Below are 15973 nucleotides of genomic sequence, written 5' to 3'. Positions count from 1 at the left end.
GGAAGAAAATAAAGTTGGCCTATGTGAACAAAATGGCTAGAAGGATGGGTGTCAGAGAAGTTCTCTCTGAAGCGATACTGAGTTAAGAGTGGAATGGTGAGGAGGGCTCAGCCCTGGTGGGAGCAGTGAGTGCAAAGACCTGAAGAGTGGGGCCGATGTCGGTTTTAAGAAACAGAAAGAATGTGTCTGGAATCCACTGAGCGGGAAGTGGTGGGAGATGAGCCAAGATGAGATTATACATAAATAAAACATTTTACTCTGCTGTTTTCACATAACGTTACAATGTAAGAATGTTTCATGGTTGTGAAAAATGATCTGTAAACACTTTTTATGACTATTAAAACATTTTAATGGCTGTATTTAAAAATCATATTTTTTAAAAAAGTTACTGTCTGCTTTTAAAGAAGTCATCACATGAGGTACACTCCTGATACAGAGACACCCCCTGCTCAGCCTTCAGCAGGAGTCAGTGGGCAGAAGGGCAGGTGGGAGTGAGGCACTGCCTGCAGGGGCCCCCACTGCCACTTCTGGGCCCCTGTTGTCAAGGCTCAAGTGGCGAAAGCCCCACTGACCAAACCCTGCAGACTGTTGATATGCCCTGTTTCCAACACAGTCTGAGCTTCAGAAACTTCTCTCTCCAGCCTTCATGCCCCCTCCTTTGTCTTGTTCTTTCTGCTGTGAGTCATGGCTTGAGGAGAAACAATGTAAGTTTTCAGGCGACCCCTGCTAGAGACCACTTGCTTATCTCCCATTTGCAAGGAACAGACAGTGCTGACAAGGGCCTCCTCCAGAAGCTTGCTCCCCTTTCTCCTCTCTTACCCTAGTTTTTGACTTCTGGCTTCTTTGGAAAGCCAAAGGACTCCTCCAGCTTCTCTCTGCCAACACTTTAGTCTTCAGGTCTCGAGCTGCAGGGTCTGCGGAATTCCTGTCCATACTCGTGTATCCACTTGTTGGCCACTGGGGAAGAACGGGGAGGTAGAAGAGCAGGCTCAGCAGAGCAGACAGAGGTGATACTCACAGGGTCCTTAAATTCCATACCCTCGGTGACTCGCTCGCCTCACCTTGGTCCCAGACCTGTCACGGACTACAAGATGTTGCATCCAGTAGCAGTAAAGAGCAAGAGGGGCAGTGGCCCCTGGAAAAAGTCCCCACAGGTCCTGTCTGCTAGAGACTTAATTTTCAAACCATGGGTACTGTGGTCACTTACCCTTCATGTAGCTCCTGAAAGCCCCTCCTCCCACAGGGTACCATTTCAGGGTAGTAAGAGAAAAGGCCTGGATCCCCCTGGTCAGGTCCACCTCAGCACAAGAGTCCCTCTTCTACTCCTTTTTCTGTCTTAAGAGCTAAGTTCTAGTGGACACATGTATGACGTGAGCATGTCCCTTACTTATCTCTTCCTTGTTTGACCTCTCTTCATGGGAAAGCACCTGATGGTTTTCTCCTTGAAACAGAGGAGTGGGATTTTGCACCAATTCTTCTTTAGCTGTCCTGAGGAATCAGGGCCTATCTGGTCAGGCCAGTCAACTTTTACTACACTGACTATAGGACAGAAGCCTCCTCTTTATGGGCTCCTAATGTACTGGTGGCCGCTAGCCCAGAATCTGATCACCTCAATATAACGTGGCATTGTTATGAAGCTTTTTCCCCCCTAATTTTGTTATTTTCCATTTAATTTTTTTACAGTTGATTTTTTGTATTTTCATTTTTATTCAGTTCAAGAAATTTTCTTCTTTATTTCTTTTGGCCACGCAGCATGTGGGATCTTAGTTCCCAGACCAGGGATCAAATCCAGGCCCCCTGCAATGAATGCTCGGAGTTTTAACCACTGGGCCACCAGGGAAGTCCCTGTTATGAAGCTTTTGGAATGAAAAGCTATGTTATTTTCTATCCAACCCCTATTTCACTTTCCCCTGAACTCCTCAGCCCTTTCCCATGCCCAGAAAGCCAGGCCTTACCCCATTTATCTCCTACCAGGACAGGGCAGCCAGCATGGAGTGTGTCACCATCCCCTTCACCACTCCTGTGCAGGTTCCACCAAAACAGTGCTGCATTCTGAAAGCAAGCAGAGCCCGCCCCAGGGAAGGTCAGCCCAGAATCTCAGTCCTAGGGAAGCACTTGACTGAGGACAAATGCGTGCATGTCATTAACCAAGAAAACTGTCCATGCAGATGGGGGCAAGGAATACATAAAATGGCACAAAATGGTAGACAAGCTACCATTGCTCATTCACTGATGCACTGCTTATTGAAGACCCTGCCCTACTCCAGACCCTGTGGATGCAGAGACAAATCATGATCAATCCTGCTCTCAGGGAGCTCATAGTCTCATGGGAGAGAGACATGAAAACAAACCAGGAGGAGACTGACAGGTGCCAGGGGGAAGGGGAGCACAGGTGTCACGGGATCACTGAGGACAGGCACTCAACAAAAAGCACAAGGGGGAGCAAAATATTCTTCACACAACGAAGAACTTAATTCTGATGCTTAGCCTTTCTTAGGCACTTCCTAATAACACCCCCAGGAAGCAGGCATCATTGTCATTTCCACCTTAGCAGCAAGGAAGCTGAGGCTTAGGGGCTTTACGTAACTAAGAAGGTCAACGTCAGGACTCAACCCCAGGTGTTCTGACTCCAAATCTATGTTCTTTCTACCTCTTATACTCAGATTTCTTTCCTACACACTTACTTTATCCCTAGCCAAACCACTGAATTTTGCTAAATACCCGTCATTTATTTATTGAATGCTTAGGATGTGCTGGGCACTGTGCTAAGTCCTAGGAGGCATGATCTCAATTATCTGTCTTCATTTCATTCCTGAAGTAATTAAGGGCTGCCATCCCTGACTGACTGACTGACTGCTCTGAAATTTGGGGGAGATACTCATTCATTAAGTAAACCTCTCACCACACTGGCCCTCCTCTAATGCCTTGCTTGACTTAAAGCTCTTCTTGCAGTATACCATTACTGCCTGTTAACCTCTCCGTGAGCTCCTGGAGGCAAGGACTATGACCTTTCCTCTGTACTCTGAGTGCCTCTAGCCCCCAGTATTTACTGAAAGAATGACTGAAGGGACCAGTTGCTGCTGAGATTCTGAAGGGGAATAAAAGATTTCTCACCTTTGAGGAGTTGTATTGCAATAGAAAGGCAGACATGTAATCATCTACTTGTAATGCAGGTGTAAATAAGATTTAAAAAAATAGAGGTATAAGTAAGTGCAGTAGTCAAGAAAACTGAGGAACTATCTTTGATTCTGGGAATCAAGAAAGACCTCTTTTTTGCCCCCCTCCTAAGACAGGCGTACAAGCACAGACAGCACAGAAGTTGAGGTGTTCCAACAATCCTAAAAATCATCTGTTGGCACCAGACCCACACTCACCTTGACCACAGGAACGCTGAAGTTGCCGTAGATGAAGGCTGTGGCTCCGCCGGCTTCCACCGAGCTCAACTACAAGGCCAGAGGGAAAGCCAGAGTTGAAATAGCCCGACTACCTTACTCTGCTCCATGTGACATCTGATGTCATTTCTGCATAAATTTCCCTCCTGTGTGCCCCTATTTCAACTCTAGGAGAAATACTTTGGAAACACAATCACCCAGTTTAGGAACGAAGACAGCCCACCCAGTGGCATCAGTATTTGCCCACATGGCCACACGAGGACATTTGAAATCCCCCCTTTCTTTACCCTTCCAGCTAACATTCTTATTAAGGGTTACCCTGGGTAGCTCCAAACTTTGAGACCCTCAGGAAGAAATTTAGTTTATATCACAGCCCAAGACACACGTACATGTCCCTAAGTTTCATAGAACATTCTTACTACATGAGATACTGTCTGTTATTTTCCATTTTATTTTATTGTCTTCTAGTTTAGGTTTCTTAAATGCTGACCAGATCCACTAAACTGATTTCACAGCCTAGTAATGCATCATGACCAATGGCTTACAGAACACTTACTGTTTTTGAAAGCTGGGCCTCATAGGAACTACTGATTGCCCTTTTGGTGTGTTTCCCAGATCACTTAGACCCTCTCCAGGTAACCTCAGCTAAAGAGCTTCACCACTGGTATATTCTAGAATTATAGATATGTTTACTTAATTTGAAGAGTTTTTACTGATTTTCAAAGAAATACACAACCTGAACATTTTGAAAAATACTGGAAAATACTTTAAAATAATTTATATTATTCATCATCTTACCATTCAGAAAAAAAAGCACTGTTATAGTTTAATAGTTGACATTTATTGAGCAGTGATTGATGAGTGAGCAGTGAGTGATAAGTGAGCAGTGAGTGATGAGTGAGCAGTGAGTGATGTTAGGCATCATACTAAGTCCTTATTCCTCACAACAAATATATCATCCTTAGTTAGCATTGTTGTTATTCACAGTCTAGGGATAAGGAAGCCAAGTCTCAGAGAGACTGAGTGGTTTACAAAAGGTCACATAACTCCAAGCCAGGACTGGAGCTGAGCCAATGCTATCTGACTACGAAGGCCCTGCTGCTAACCATTATATGGCACTCTTGCACACTACCTGTGGTATCATAGCACAGGCGAGTGGAAGGACTTAAACAACAGATTGAAAAGAGAATTGGATCAGTGTGCTGTGAGGCTCCAGAGAAGGGCATGGATTGTGAGCTTGGTGGAGGGCAGGGAAATCTTCCCTCTGTAAATCTTCCACTGCTTTGTACTGGGACTGATCTTCCATCCCCTTAGCAGAAATCACTAACCTGATTTCAACTCAATCCTCTACTTCTTAAAGATTATTTTCCCCCTATAATATTATTCTTATATTCTCCACAAACCTTATCTCTTGTCTTCAGAAATGTTTATGATGGTCTTAACCCTAATCTAAAGATGAAAGAACTGGGAATAAGTTAGCACTTCATAGGTCCCACAGTCCCCTTCATGGGGTCCTATACTTGCTTTCTAGGATAGAATGATAAAAACATACTGTATGAAACTTCACAGAGAGATATCCCCTCACCTGACTTCATCAGGTCCTCCTGACAGCCCTGAGGGGAGGTGCAGAGCAAGAAAACAAGCTCAGAGAATTGTGATTTGTGCTGAGGCCACATGTTAAGTGGCAGAACCTGAATCAGGCCAACTGACTCCAAACCCAAACGCATGCCATTCCACTGTGTATCAGAGGCTTAAAATCCAAACACAGACACACTTTTGCACTTGCCATTTAAAACTGCTGGTCTCCTGCATCTGTGCTACCTTTACCATAGTAACCAGGCCTCTGTAATCAGGGAGTCAGCTGCAGAAGACACTGAGGGGATAAAGAACAGAGAGATTGTGGCCCCTGGACATCCTATTCTTTGGTTGATGTCCAAAGACATCAACTGCCTATGACTTCACACATGCCAGCTTGAGTCATCAACCAGAGATGCACTAGCTGCTGATCCAAGCCATGTGCCCTGCCCGGAGAGCTAACGTCAGCCATCCCTCCAGCTGATCAGAATGTTCAGAATGACCACAAGAGGCCAGACACCACTGGCAGTGGCAGCTTTCCAGTTTTGCAGAAAGTTAAAACCAAGCCATGTGCAAAAAGCCATGTTGGGATTGCCAGCAATAAGACTATAGAGTGCTGGCCTCGATCCTTTCTTGGCTGCACTGTGGAGACCAGATACAGGACTAAGGAAAGAGGGAATGCTAGAGTGGCGGTGTCTGCTACTCTAATGAGCCTGAAACCAGGCCTTCATCTTAGAGTGTAATGTAGAGCATTTATATTTAACAGTATAATACACATCTTATGCTTTAAATGACAGATGACTGATATTATGACTTGTCCAAAGAGAAGGAGGCAAAACCACATGATCTGACAGGAAAAGGATCAGTGAAATAATAAAGACCAAGTCCAAATTCTATAGGGTCAGGTCAGAAACTAGGAGAAGAGGCCAATTTACTGTTTTAAGGGGTTGTAATGGTGATGAACAGGGAGGCCTGGCGTGCTGCAATACATGGGGTCGCAAAGAGTCGGACACAACTGAGCGACTGAGCTGAACTGAACTGAATGTAGAGTTAACTGAAGACTTTATAAGGAGAAAAGGAAGAAATTTTTCATTACATATGAGAGAGCCACACTGACTGAATTTCTCTGTAGGCATCTCTGTTCTTCCTTCTCATAATCTCAGCAGCTTCATTTCTCTCCTCTTACCCTCACAGCTCCACGACCTCATCTATAGGTCCATGCTTTTCTACAGCAAGTAGTCTATGGGACCTCAAAGAAAGAGAACAACATCCCCTTCCCGTGTTGTTCAGGTCCCAGGATCTCCTGGCCTTCACGTAAGGCCACTTCCCATCCTAATCACAGCCAACGACAAGGTCACAGTTAGGTCTACATGTATTTTTTTACTCTTCCTATGGTGCCTAATGAGAGTGCTATATGAAATTTACAAACATCCTGGAGATTTTTCTGCTGTGAATATCACATAAAATCAGTATCTTATATTGCTTTGAAAACCATAAAGTAAAAGAGAGAGAAATAATCATTAAGTAAGTAACCCCGGTCCCTCCAAAGCAAGACTCACATAGATCATAAATGTTGCGACCCGGTTCCCAGAGTTCATCCTGTACAGTGGGCTGCTTGGTGACTGAGACAAAAATAGAACACATCATTATTTTATGCGGAAGGCACCAGAGTGACAACCAGAAGGTACCAGTATTCCACCACAATACAGGGAGGAGAAAAATGGGGGAGTCACAGATGGGAGAGAGCTTGAGCTATACCTGGCCATATATGTGCCTGTCTTTGCTGGCAGTTACTCAATATACTTTTTTTTCCTTTTACAAATTTATTAGGTACACATATAAGTGAATTATATACTAATCAAACTAAATTGCTTATTAGTAGTTAAAGGCTTCCCTGATAGTTCAACTGGTAAAGAATCCACCTGCAATGCAGGAGACCCCGGTTCGATTCCTAGGTCAGGAAGAGCCACTGGAGAAGGGATAGGCTACCCACTCCAGTATTCTTGGGGTTTCCCTTGTGGCTCAGCTGGTAAAGAATCACCTGCAATGTGGGAGACCTAGGTTCAATCCCTGCACTGGGAAGATCCCCTGGAGAAGGGAAAGGCTACCCACTCCAGTCTTCTGACCTGGTGAATTCCATGGACTGTCCATGGGGTCGCAAAGAGTCAGACACAACTGAGTGACTTTCACTTTCACTTTTCAGTGAAAGGACTGGTGGTTCATTGTATCTTCAGGTTTTTAGTGAAATATATTAATATATAAAATGTTACAGATAATTATTCTGTAAACATGCCAAGTCATAAGATTGGAATTCCTAATTATTTGCCAAAGAGACATATTCTTTTGTTACAGAAGAGTTTAACTGATATAATTTACATGTCATAAAATCCAGTCATTGTAAGAGTGTTTTTCCAATGAGTTTTGGTAAAAGATGAATCAGCAGCTATCAGCTTGAAACTAAGACTTTCAGATCTACCTAGAACACGAACGTTTGTTCTAAGATTTCACTCAGTGTTCCCTGGGGGCCCTATCAGAGCTCTGCCTCAGAGAAATAACTAATACGCTCTTTCCCTACCCTCAGGAGATGGTCACTGACCCCATAGTTACCGTGGCATGGTCAAAGTGAGGCTCATAGTGCCCTCCAATTCCATAGTTCACCACCTGGAGATACTCTGCATAGGGAGGCTGGACATCAAGGCCTGTGAGGGCAGCAATGCGATGGTCAAGGGTCACCAGCACTGGGTCAACAGTGTCCTTCAGCCAGGCACTAAAACACACCACAAGTTGAAGCATTAGTGATCTGATGCCAGAAATGACTAACTGTGAATGAATGAATGAATGATGTCAACTGCCAGAAGGCAGGCAGGCAGGAGGACAGGAAATGCATTCATCTATCAAACGGGGGTGATAATATCTATTACAGAGACTTATGAAGATCATGACAGACAATGCTTATGAAAATGCTTTGTAGGCTATATGCTGGTGATTGCTGTAAAACGCAGAAAAAATCTCTGTTCTACTCTCCTCCAAGGCAAACCACGATAGGTCAAAGGCCAAAGAGCAAAGTTCAGTCTTTATTCCTGAATGTCTTATTGAGGTTCTGATAAAGTGGAGGATTTGGGATCAGAATGTAGGTCCCTGGGAAGTAAGGAAGCAAACCAGTGAGTCTCCTAGGGAGATGATGAGGGCTCTTAAGGGAAGTACCCTGGCACATCTGAGTCTATAAATAATGGATTAATTTGTTTATTCCTTTGTATAGAGTGCATGCATAGTGCTATGCTGTGGGCGCTAAGGTTTACAAAGGTACTCAAGACAAGGCTTCTATGTTCAAAGAGCTCATTAGAAGAGATACACAAATATACACAAACACAACGAGTATAAATCGAAGTAGAAAAATGAGAACCAGCCTTTAAAGTCCTGAGGAGCACAGAAGAAGATGTTAATTTTGGCTGGCATGGAGGTAAGATGGACATGTAGGCCATATTTTGAAGGGTGCACAAAATTTCAATAGATAGAAAAAACATAGGGGTATTTCAGGCTGAAGAAATAGGTAAGTGCAGATGTGGTGGGGTGACATATATCAACATGAAAGCATCTGGTCTGTGAGAGACGTAACGGGAAATTTGGCAAGAAGAGCAGGCTCAGGGCATGTTGTGTAAGCTGAGGACCCTGGGTTCAGGAATCTGGTCTTAGTGGATAATAAAGAGTCAGTGGAGGTTTCTGTGTAGGAAAATAATTTAGTGATTAGGAGTTCACTGGTGACCTTTGAGGAACAAGTTCTAGTGAATCTGTGAGGACAGAAAGTCAAAGGGTTAGTCACTTAGTCGTGTCTGACTCTGTGACCCATGGACTGTAGCCCACCAGGCTCCCCTGTTCATGGGATTTCCCAGGCAAGAATACTGGAGTGGGTAGCCATTTCCTCCTCCAGGGGATCTTTCCCACCCAGGAATTGAACCCTGGTCTCCCACATTGCAGGCAGATTCTTTTACCATCTGAGCCACTGGGGAAGCCCTGTGAGGACAGAACCAAAATTCAAATGAGTGCAATGTGGTGGCTGGGGTTAGGGGTGGTGAATGAGGGGAGGCAATGAGGGTCTCAGTTTCTTTACCTGAAAAGTAAGGAGAATACCACCTCCTTCCCCTAAAAGCAGAACAGAAAGTTGAATTTTCCCCTTGACACTACAATGTCAGAAAGATTAGCAAAGCAATGAAGCTGAAGTTATATGGATCTTTCAAAACTTAGAAAATAACTTCCTAATGTAAAAGATCCAAAACTTAGAAAATAACTTCCTAATGTAAACCAGACCAAGTAAGTTAAGCCAAAGGATTCTGAATCCAAGCTTTCATCACTCACTTCACTTCCCAGACTACAAAAACCATCCACCCAGCCTGAGGTCTGGCCTCTCCCCAAGGATGTCCTCGCCGTCTCCCATGGCTCTGGTCGGGACCCTCCTCTTACTGTATCATCCATAGTGTCCTTATGGCACAAACCAAGGGCTGCAGTGGGGCTGATTAGGGATGGAGGGAAGGAATGCAGCTGGATCTTCCCCTCTAGAGAAGCCACCAGATCCAGAGATTCTGGCCCTCCCTCTTGCCTGAGTGGTGGCAAGTCATGCTTTGAATATGAATCAGGAGGTGGAACTAGAATTCTGTAAGTTAAATTTTGAATGGAGACTTTCTGGAAAAGCAATCCTGTTTAAGAGAACAACTACATACTTAATTTTTGGTCTAGGGCTTTAGGAGCTTTTCCAACTCTTTCCCTAATGGTCTCCTAGTTAAGTCCTCAGACCATGTAATAGCTTGTGAAAGGCCCTTGGGTGAGGGGAGTGGATATTGCTCCCTCTCAGCAAGAATGCACAGATACAAACCTGAACTACAGGTTCTCGGGTGGCATCTCCGATGGCACCTGAATGACTGCTGCTGACCTCCAGTCACCTGTGCCAGGGCGGCCAGCAGGTGTGACCAGAGTCCCTGCCGAGGAAGGACCCCTCTTACCTCTTGCTGATGCGGTACTCCACTGGTAACTGCTTTTCTCCTGACGCCACCACGGATCTCTGTAACTGGTGTGAAGGATGTAAGAGAAAGTCCAGTGGTTACCACGCCCCTTTCTTAGCATAAGCCTAACAATTACCAGTTTCTCCTTAATTAAGGGATATTTTGCACTCGCTACTAATTTAATGATAGCTATTGATCTTGAAAATAAAAAATAATTGAAGTGACATAAAAACTCAAAGTTGACAATGAACTTGAGATTCATATCTGGTAAACACTAAATGTTCAAAAAAGTCTGTTGGAACTAAAATAAAAGTGATTTTTAATCCCTTTTTCATCTGCAAGACTCTAAGTTCTGTAAGAACAAGGGCTGTTTTTTTTTTTTTAATATTTATTTATTTGTCTGTGTCGGGTCTTGGTTGCGGCATGTGGGATCTTTCTTTGCAGCACACAGATTCTCTAGTTGTGGCACATGGGTTTATTGCTTCATGGCATGTGGGATCATCTCAGTTCCCCAGCCAGATGGAACCCATGTCCCCTGCATTGCAAGGAGGATTCTTAACCACTGGACCACCGGAGAAGTCCCTAAGAGTTATTTCTTATTCATCTTTATATCCCAGTGTCTGGGTCAGGGCCTGACTAAGGGTCAGCTAAGCTTTGACTAGTGTTTGTCAAATTAAATGACAATGACAGGACACTCTCTACCCTCAGAGGCAGCCTGCTCCTTCTGAACAATTCAGATAAAATCCCTTCCTTATAGAGAATCAAAATCTGTTTTGCTTGCAGCTGCCTTTGTTATGGGGAGAAAACAACCAAACAGGTCTTAGGTCACTAATTTAACTGAATGTCTCTATTTTGTTCTGAATGTTCGGATAGAAATTTTAAATTATTTTAAAATAAAGTAGCCTCTAATTGCAAAAATACTGTACCAAGGACAGAAAGAGAAATAATATCTACATGAGGATGTCTGCTTTTGCATCTGACACCAGAATGTCAGCTCCATGAGGGCAAGTACTTGGTCCTTTTTCAGTGCTGTATCCCGAGGGTGCAGAAAAGGCCAGGGAGGGAGTAGGTGCTAAATATTGGTGAAATGCATCCAGGAGTGAATGAACCAGAGTCGCATCCAGGAGTGAATGAACCAGAGTCTTGAGCCTAAAGACACAGTCCCGGCACTTCATGTGCAGTCAGAGTGGAGCATGGAGCAACGCAGGGCACCCTTTCCTTTCCCAGAGGCTTCAACAATATTACTGTTCCTGCTGCTAAACCAGGTAGAGAACCTTGGAAGAGGCTCTGCTCTTCCCTTCCCTGGACCCGTTTTCTCAGCTATAAAATGCAGCATGTGAACAACACACTCCTGGAGGCCTTCTCAGCCTCTCTCTCTCTACAATACTAGGTTGCGGAGAATTGGTAAGTGACTGATATTATCTCTATGTGGTCCTCTGTCTAGCTTCTCTCCTGAGCCTTCATAGTGAGGAGAGAGTCCCTGCTCCTCTTCTGGGACAATATCAACGGTTTAAAAACAAATCCTACAGAATCTCCACTCCACTTTGCCAGCCCCCTCCCTTCCCAGAACCACACTGCATTTACACAATTATTTGTGTAAATTATCTGTATACTGCATTATACACTCTGAATAACAATTATTTACTGTGCATCTACAAGTCATTCATTTGAGGGGACAAACACTTCCTGGTTGTCCTCTGACTAAGCACTGTGCTAGACACTGTAAACACAATATAGGATAACCATAAGTCATTCAGTGGGGCTCTACTGGAAAAGTACAGGGTTACGGAAGGGACAACCAGCCATTCGTATGAAGGGCAGGAAGGCTTCCCAGGATGCCCAAAAGACAACTGGAATCACACAGGTGAAAAGAGGTCAAGGGAAGAGTGCTTCAGGCAGAGAAAGGAGTGTGTGGGGAGGCCAGTGAGAGCACTGCCTGTTCATGGAGACACAAGTTGTTTAGTGCTTCTGGGATGTCAGTGTAAGGGGGCCTGCTGCAGAAAGGGTGGCAGTAGCCAGGCCAAGGGGCTTTGTAATCATTTGAGAGCAAAAGGGACCCATTAAAGAGTTTAAGCAAGGGCTTGACTCAGTTGCAAGTGACCGGTTGCAGATTGCTCTGGCTGCAACAGGCATAATACAGGGCCATGCATTTCAAGGACAACATATGATCCCTGCTAGCTTATAGTCTGGTTGAGGGGGACAAGGGACTAACTCATGAAACTGAGCAATTCCAGACAACATGTAAATGGCAGAATAAATGAAAGTACCAAACAACTGGAGACAAAAACTCTTGAGTTCAGAGGAGGAAGGTTATTGTAGGTGACCCCAAAAAGTGCTCTGGAAAAAATGTTCTTACTGAAAGAATCTGTAAAAGTGGGCCAAAGTGGTGAGGGCTAGGAAGCCAAAAGAGGCATCCGGTTTCATCTGAGTCTTCAAGAATGGGCAGAATGCAGATGGGGGAGGAATGATGAAAGAGCAGACAAATTCTTTTTTGAGAAACAGACAGTGAACAGGAGCAGAGAAATTTAACACAAGCCACTGAGGTGGCTTGGTTCCCATGGGGCAGCCACTACCACACACACCCAGGACTTGTTCCTGGGCAAGTCAAGGGCGAGACAGAGACCAGCAACTCTGGCAAGACAGTTCTGGGGGAAGGGAGTGTGGCAAGGTCTGTGCGTGCCAGACAGATGACCTGGCCACGGGGGATTAAATGAACATCTCGAAGTGGGCCGCCTGTCCTGTTACCACAGCAACAGAGTTGTCCTGAGGAAAAGGGAGCTTCAGGCCAAACGCTGCCGCTGGCTCACTGAGAAGCCAAAGATATTGAAAACACATCATTCCAATTCATGGGGAGCTTAATGGCTTCAAAAATTTTCTGTACAAAGATTCCAGGTTCGTCTGAAGGGCTTTTAGATGGAATTATTTTTGCTATTCTTCTCGTCCAATTCATGTCTGCTGCCAAAGTCTCCCTCAAAATCTGCAGATCTGATCAGGGTGCTCTCCGATTTCAAACTGTCCCTGGCTTTTGGGATAAAATCCAAACTCCCCAGTGTGGTACTTCTGCAGCTTCTAATTGTGTCTCACCTTGAATTTCCCATCACCTCCCACACCCACCCCTGCCCACTTCAGCCCCCAGCTTCTCCTACTCTCTGAACACACCACACAGCAGGCCTGTGCATAGACTGCCTGTCTTCCTGGACTATCCTTTGTCACCTTTCACTCGGATGAATCTCACATCCATGGGGAAGCCTCTGTTTTTCCTCTTCCCCTGCCCCTATCTGCTCTTCACCTGACTGCCTTTCCCTTGGAGGAAGGTTCTCTTTTTTATGCTGCTGCAGCACAAATACCTATGCTATTACAGGACGTATCCCAGTGCATTGTAAATATCTCTTTCCCCTTCTTCAGGAAGCTCTGAAATCAGAGGGAGCAATACTTAACCTCCATGTTAACAGCCCAGAACACAGTACAGCATCTAGCACACAGCACGCTCTGTTCTAGTGATGAATGACGGCCTGGCTGCCAGGGCAAACAGCACACCATGAAGGGCATGATGTCTGCTTTGACACAGGAATTCTGAAACTGTCTTATGTGCCCTTTGTAAAGAGGCAACATACGTATAGTAGTGAGGTCAACTGCATGACCTTTCTAAATATTTGCCAAAATTCCTGGATTTTAAATAATTTAATGGAATTCTGTCACCTCCACTAGCTTTGTTCATAGTGATGCTTCCTAAAGCCCACTTGACTTTGCACTCCAGGATGATTGGTTCTGGGTGAGTGATCACACCATCATGGTTATCCAGGTCATTAAGATCTTTTTGCATAGTTCTTCTGTGTATTTGTGCCACCTCTTCTTAATATCTTCTACTTCTGTAAGGTCCACACTGTTTCTGTCCTTTATTGTGCCCATCTTTGCATGAAATGTTCTCTTGGTATCTCTAATTTTCTTGAAGAGATCTCGTCTTTCCCATTCAATTGTTTTCCTCTATTTCCTTGCATTGTTCACTTAAGAAGGCTTTCTTATCTCTCCTTGCTATTCTTTGAAACTGCATTCAGATGGATATATCTTTCCCTTTCTCCTTTGCCTTTCTCCTCTCTTCTTTTGCCAGCTATTTGTAAGGCCTCCTTAGACAACCATTTTGCCTTTTTGCATTTCTTGGGGATGGTTCTGGTCACCACCTCCTGTACAATGTCACGAACCTCTGTCCATAGTGCTTCAGGCACTCTGTCTGTTGGATCTGATCCCTTGAATCTTTTTGTCACTTCACTGTGTAATCATAAGTCATACCTGAATGGCCTAGTGGTTTTCCCTACTTTTTTCAATTCAAGTCTGAATTTCACAATAAGGAACTCATGATCTGAGTCATAGCTCCAGGTCTTGTTTTTGCTGACTATATAGAGCTTCTCCATCTTTGGCTACAAATAATATAATCAATTTGATTTTCAGTATTGATCATTTGGTGATGTCTATGTGTACTGTCATTTCTTGTATTGTTGGAAGAGGGTGTTTGCTGTGACCAGTGTGTTCTCTTGGCAAAATTGTTAGCCTTTGCCCTGCTTCATTTTGTACCCCATGGCCAAACTTGCCTGTTACTCCAGGTATCTCTTGACGTCCTACTTTTGCATTCCAGCACCCTATGAGGAAATGGACATCTTTTTTTGGTGTTAGTTCTAGAAAATCTTGTTGGTCTTCATAGAACTGTTCAACTTCAGCTTCTTTGGCATTAATGGTTGGGGCATAGACTTGGATTACTGTGATGCTGAATGGTTTGCCTTGGAAATGAACCAAGATCATTCTGTCATTTTTGAGACCACACCCAAGTACTGCATTTTGAACTCTTTTGTTGACTATGAGGGTTATTCTATTTCCTTTAAGGGATTCTTGACCACAGTCATAGATATAATGGTCATCTGAATTAAATTCACCCATTCCTGTCCATTTCAGTTCCCTGATTCCTAAAATGTTGATGTTCACTTTTGCCATCTCCTGTTTGACCATTTCCAGTTTACCTTGATTCATGGATTTAACATTCCAGGTTCCTATGCAGTATTGTTTATATCATCAGACTTTACTCTCACCATCACACACATCCACAACTGGGTATTGTTTTTTGCTTTGGCTCAGGCTCTTCATTCTTTCTGGAACTATTTCTCCACTCTTCTCCAGTAGCATATTGGACACCTACCGACCTGGGGGGTTCATCTTTCAGTGTCATATCTTTTTGCCTTTTCATACGTTCATGGGTTCTCAAGGCAAGAATGCTAAAGTGGTTTGCCATTCCCTTCTCCAACGGACCACATCTTATCAGAACTCTCCTCTATGACCCACCCATCTTGAGTGGCCCTGCACATCATGGCTCATAGTTTCATTGAGTGCTGCACTTAATATGCCAGCAAATTTGGAAAACTCAGCAGTGCCCTTAGGACTGGGAAATGTCAGTTTTCACTCCAACCCTAAAGAAGGGCAACGCCAAAAAATGTTCAAACTACCACACAATTGTGCAGACCCTTCAAACTAGGCTTCAACAGTATGTGAACCATGAACTTCCAGATATACAAGTCTGGATTTAGAAAAGGCAGAGGAACCACAGATCAAACTGCCAACATCTGTTGGATCATAGAAAAAGCAAGAGAATTCCAGAAACACGTCTACTTCTGGTTCATTGACTATGCTAAAGCCTCTGACTGTGTGGATCACGACAAACTGTGGAAAATTCTTAAAGAGATAGGAGTACCAGACCACCTTACCTGCATCCTGAGAAACCTGTATGCAGGTCAAGAAGCAACAGTTAGAACTGGACATGGAACAACAGACTGGTTCCAAGTAGGGAAAGGAGTACGTCAAGGCTGTATATTGTTACCTTTCTTATTTAACTTATATATGGAGTATATCATGTGAAATGTTGGCCCACATGAATCACAAGCTGGAATCAAGACTGCTGGAAAAAATAACAATAACCTCAGATATGCAGATGATACCATCCTAATGGCAGAAAGCAAAGAGGAACTAAAA

General features: G+C 44.1%; 1 protein-coding gene across 1 annotated transcript in view; it reads right to left on the bottom strand.

The window, feature by feature from the left end:
• Positions 1 to 233: 233 nt before the first annotated feature.
• P4HA3 (prolyl 4-hydroxylase subunit alpha 3) overlaps positions 234 to 15973 on the bottom strand; it is a 40192-nt gene continuing 24452 nt past the window's right edge. Inside the window, exons 8-13 of the mRNA XM_065943889.1 lie at positions 9962 to 10026; positions 7575 to 7734; positions 6527 to 6589; positions 3375 to 3443; positions 1956 to 2052; positions 234 to 957 (exon numbers count right to left, since the gene is read on the bottom strand). Of these exons, the coding sequence (XP_065799961.1) occupies positions 887 to 957; positions 1956 to 2052; positions 3375 to 3443; positions 6527 to 6589; positions 7575 to 7734; positions 9962 to 10026 (525 nt within the window). The 3' untranslated portion in view covers positions 234 to 886. The remainder of the gene's footprint in view (positions 958 to 1955; positions 2053 to 3374; positions 3444 to 6526; positions 6590 to 7574; positions 7735 to 9961; positions 10027 to 15973) is intronic.

Source organism: Muntiacus reevesi, chromosome 9 (assembly GCF_963930625.1).
Source record: "Muntiacus reevesi chromosome 9, mMunRee1.1, whole genome shotgun sequence".
Classification (NCBI taxonomy): domain Eukaryota; kingdom Metazoa; phylum Chordata; class Mammalia; order Artiodactyla; family Cervidae; genus Muntiacus; species Muntiacus reevesi.
The sequence above is the reverse complement of the archived record's forward strand: the minus strand, read 5'-3'. Positions and strand labels throughout refer to the sequence as shown.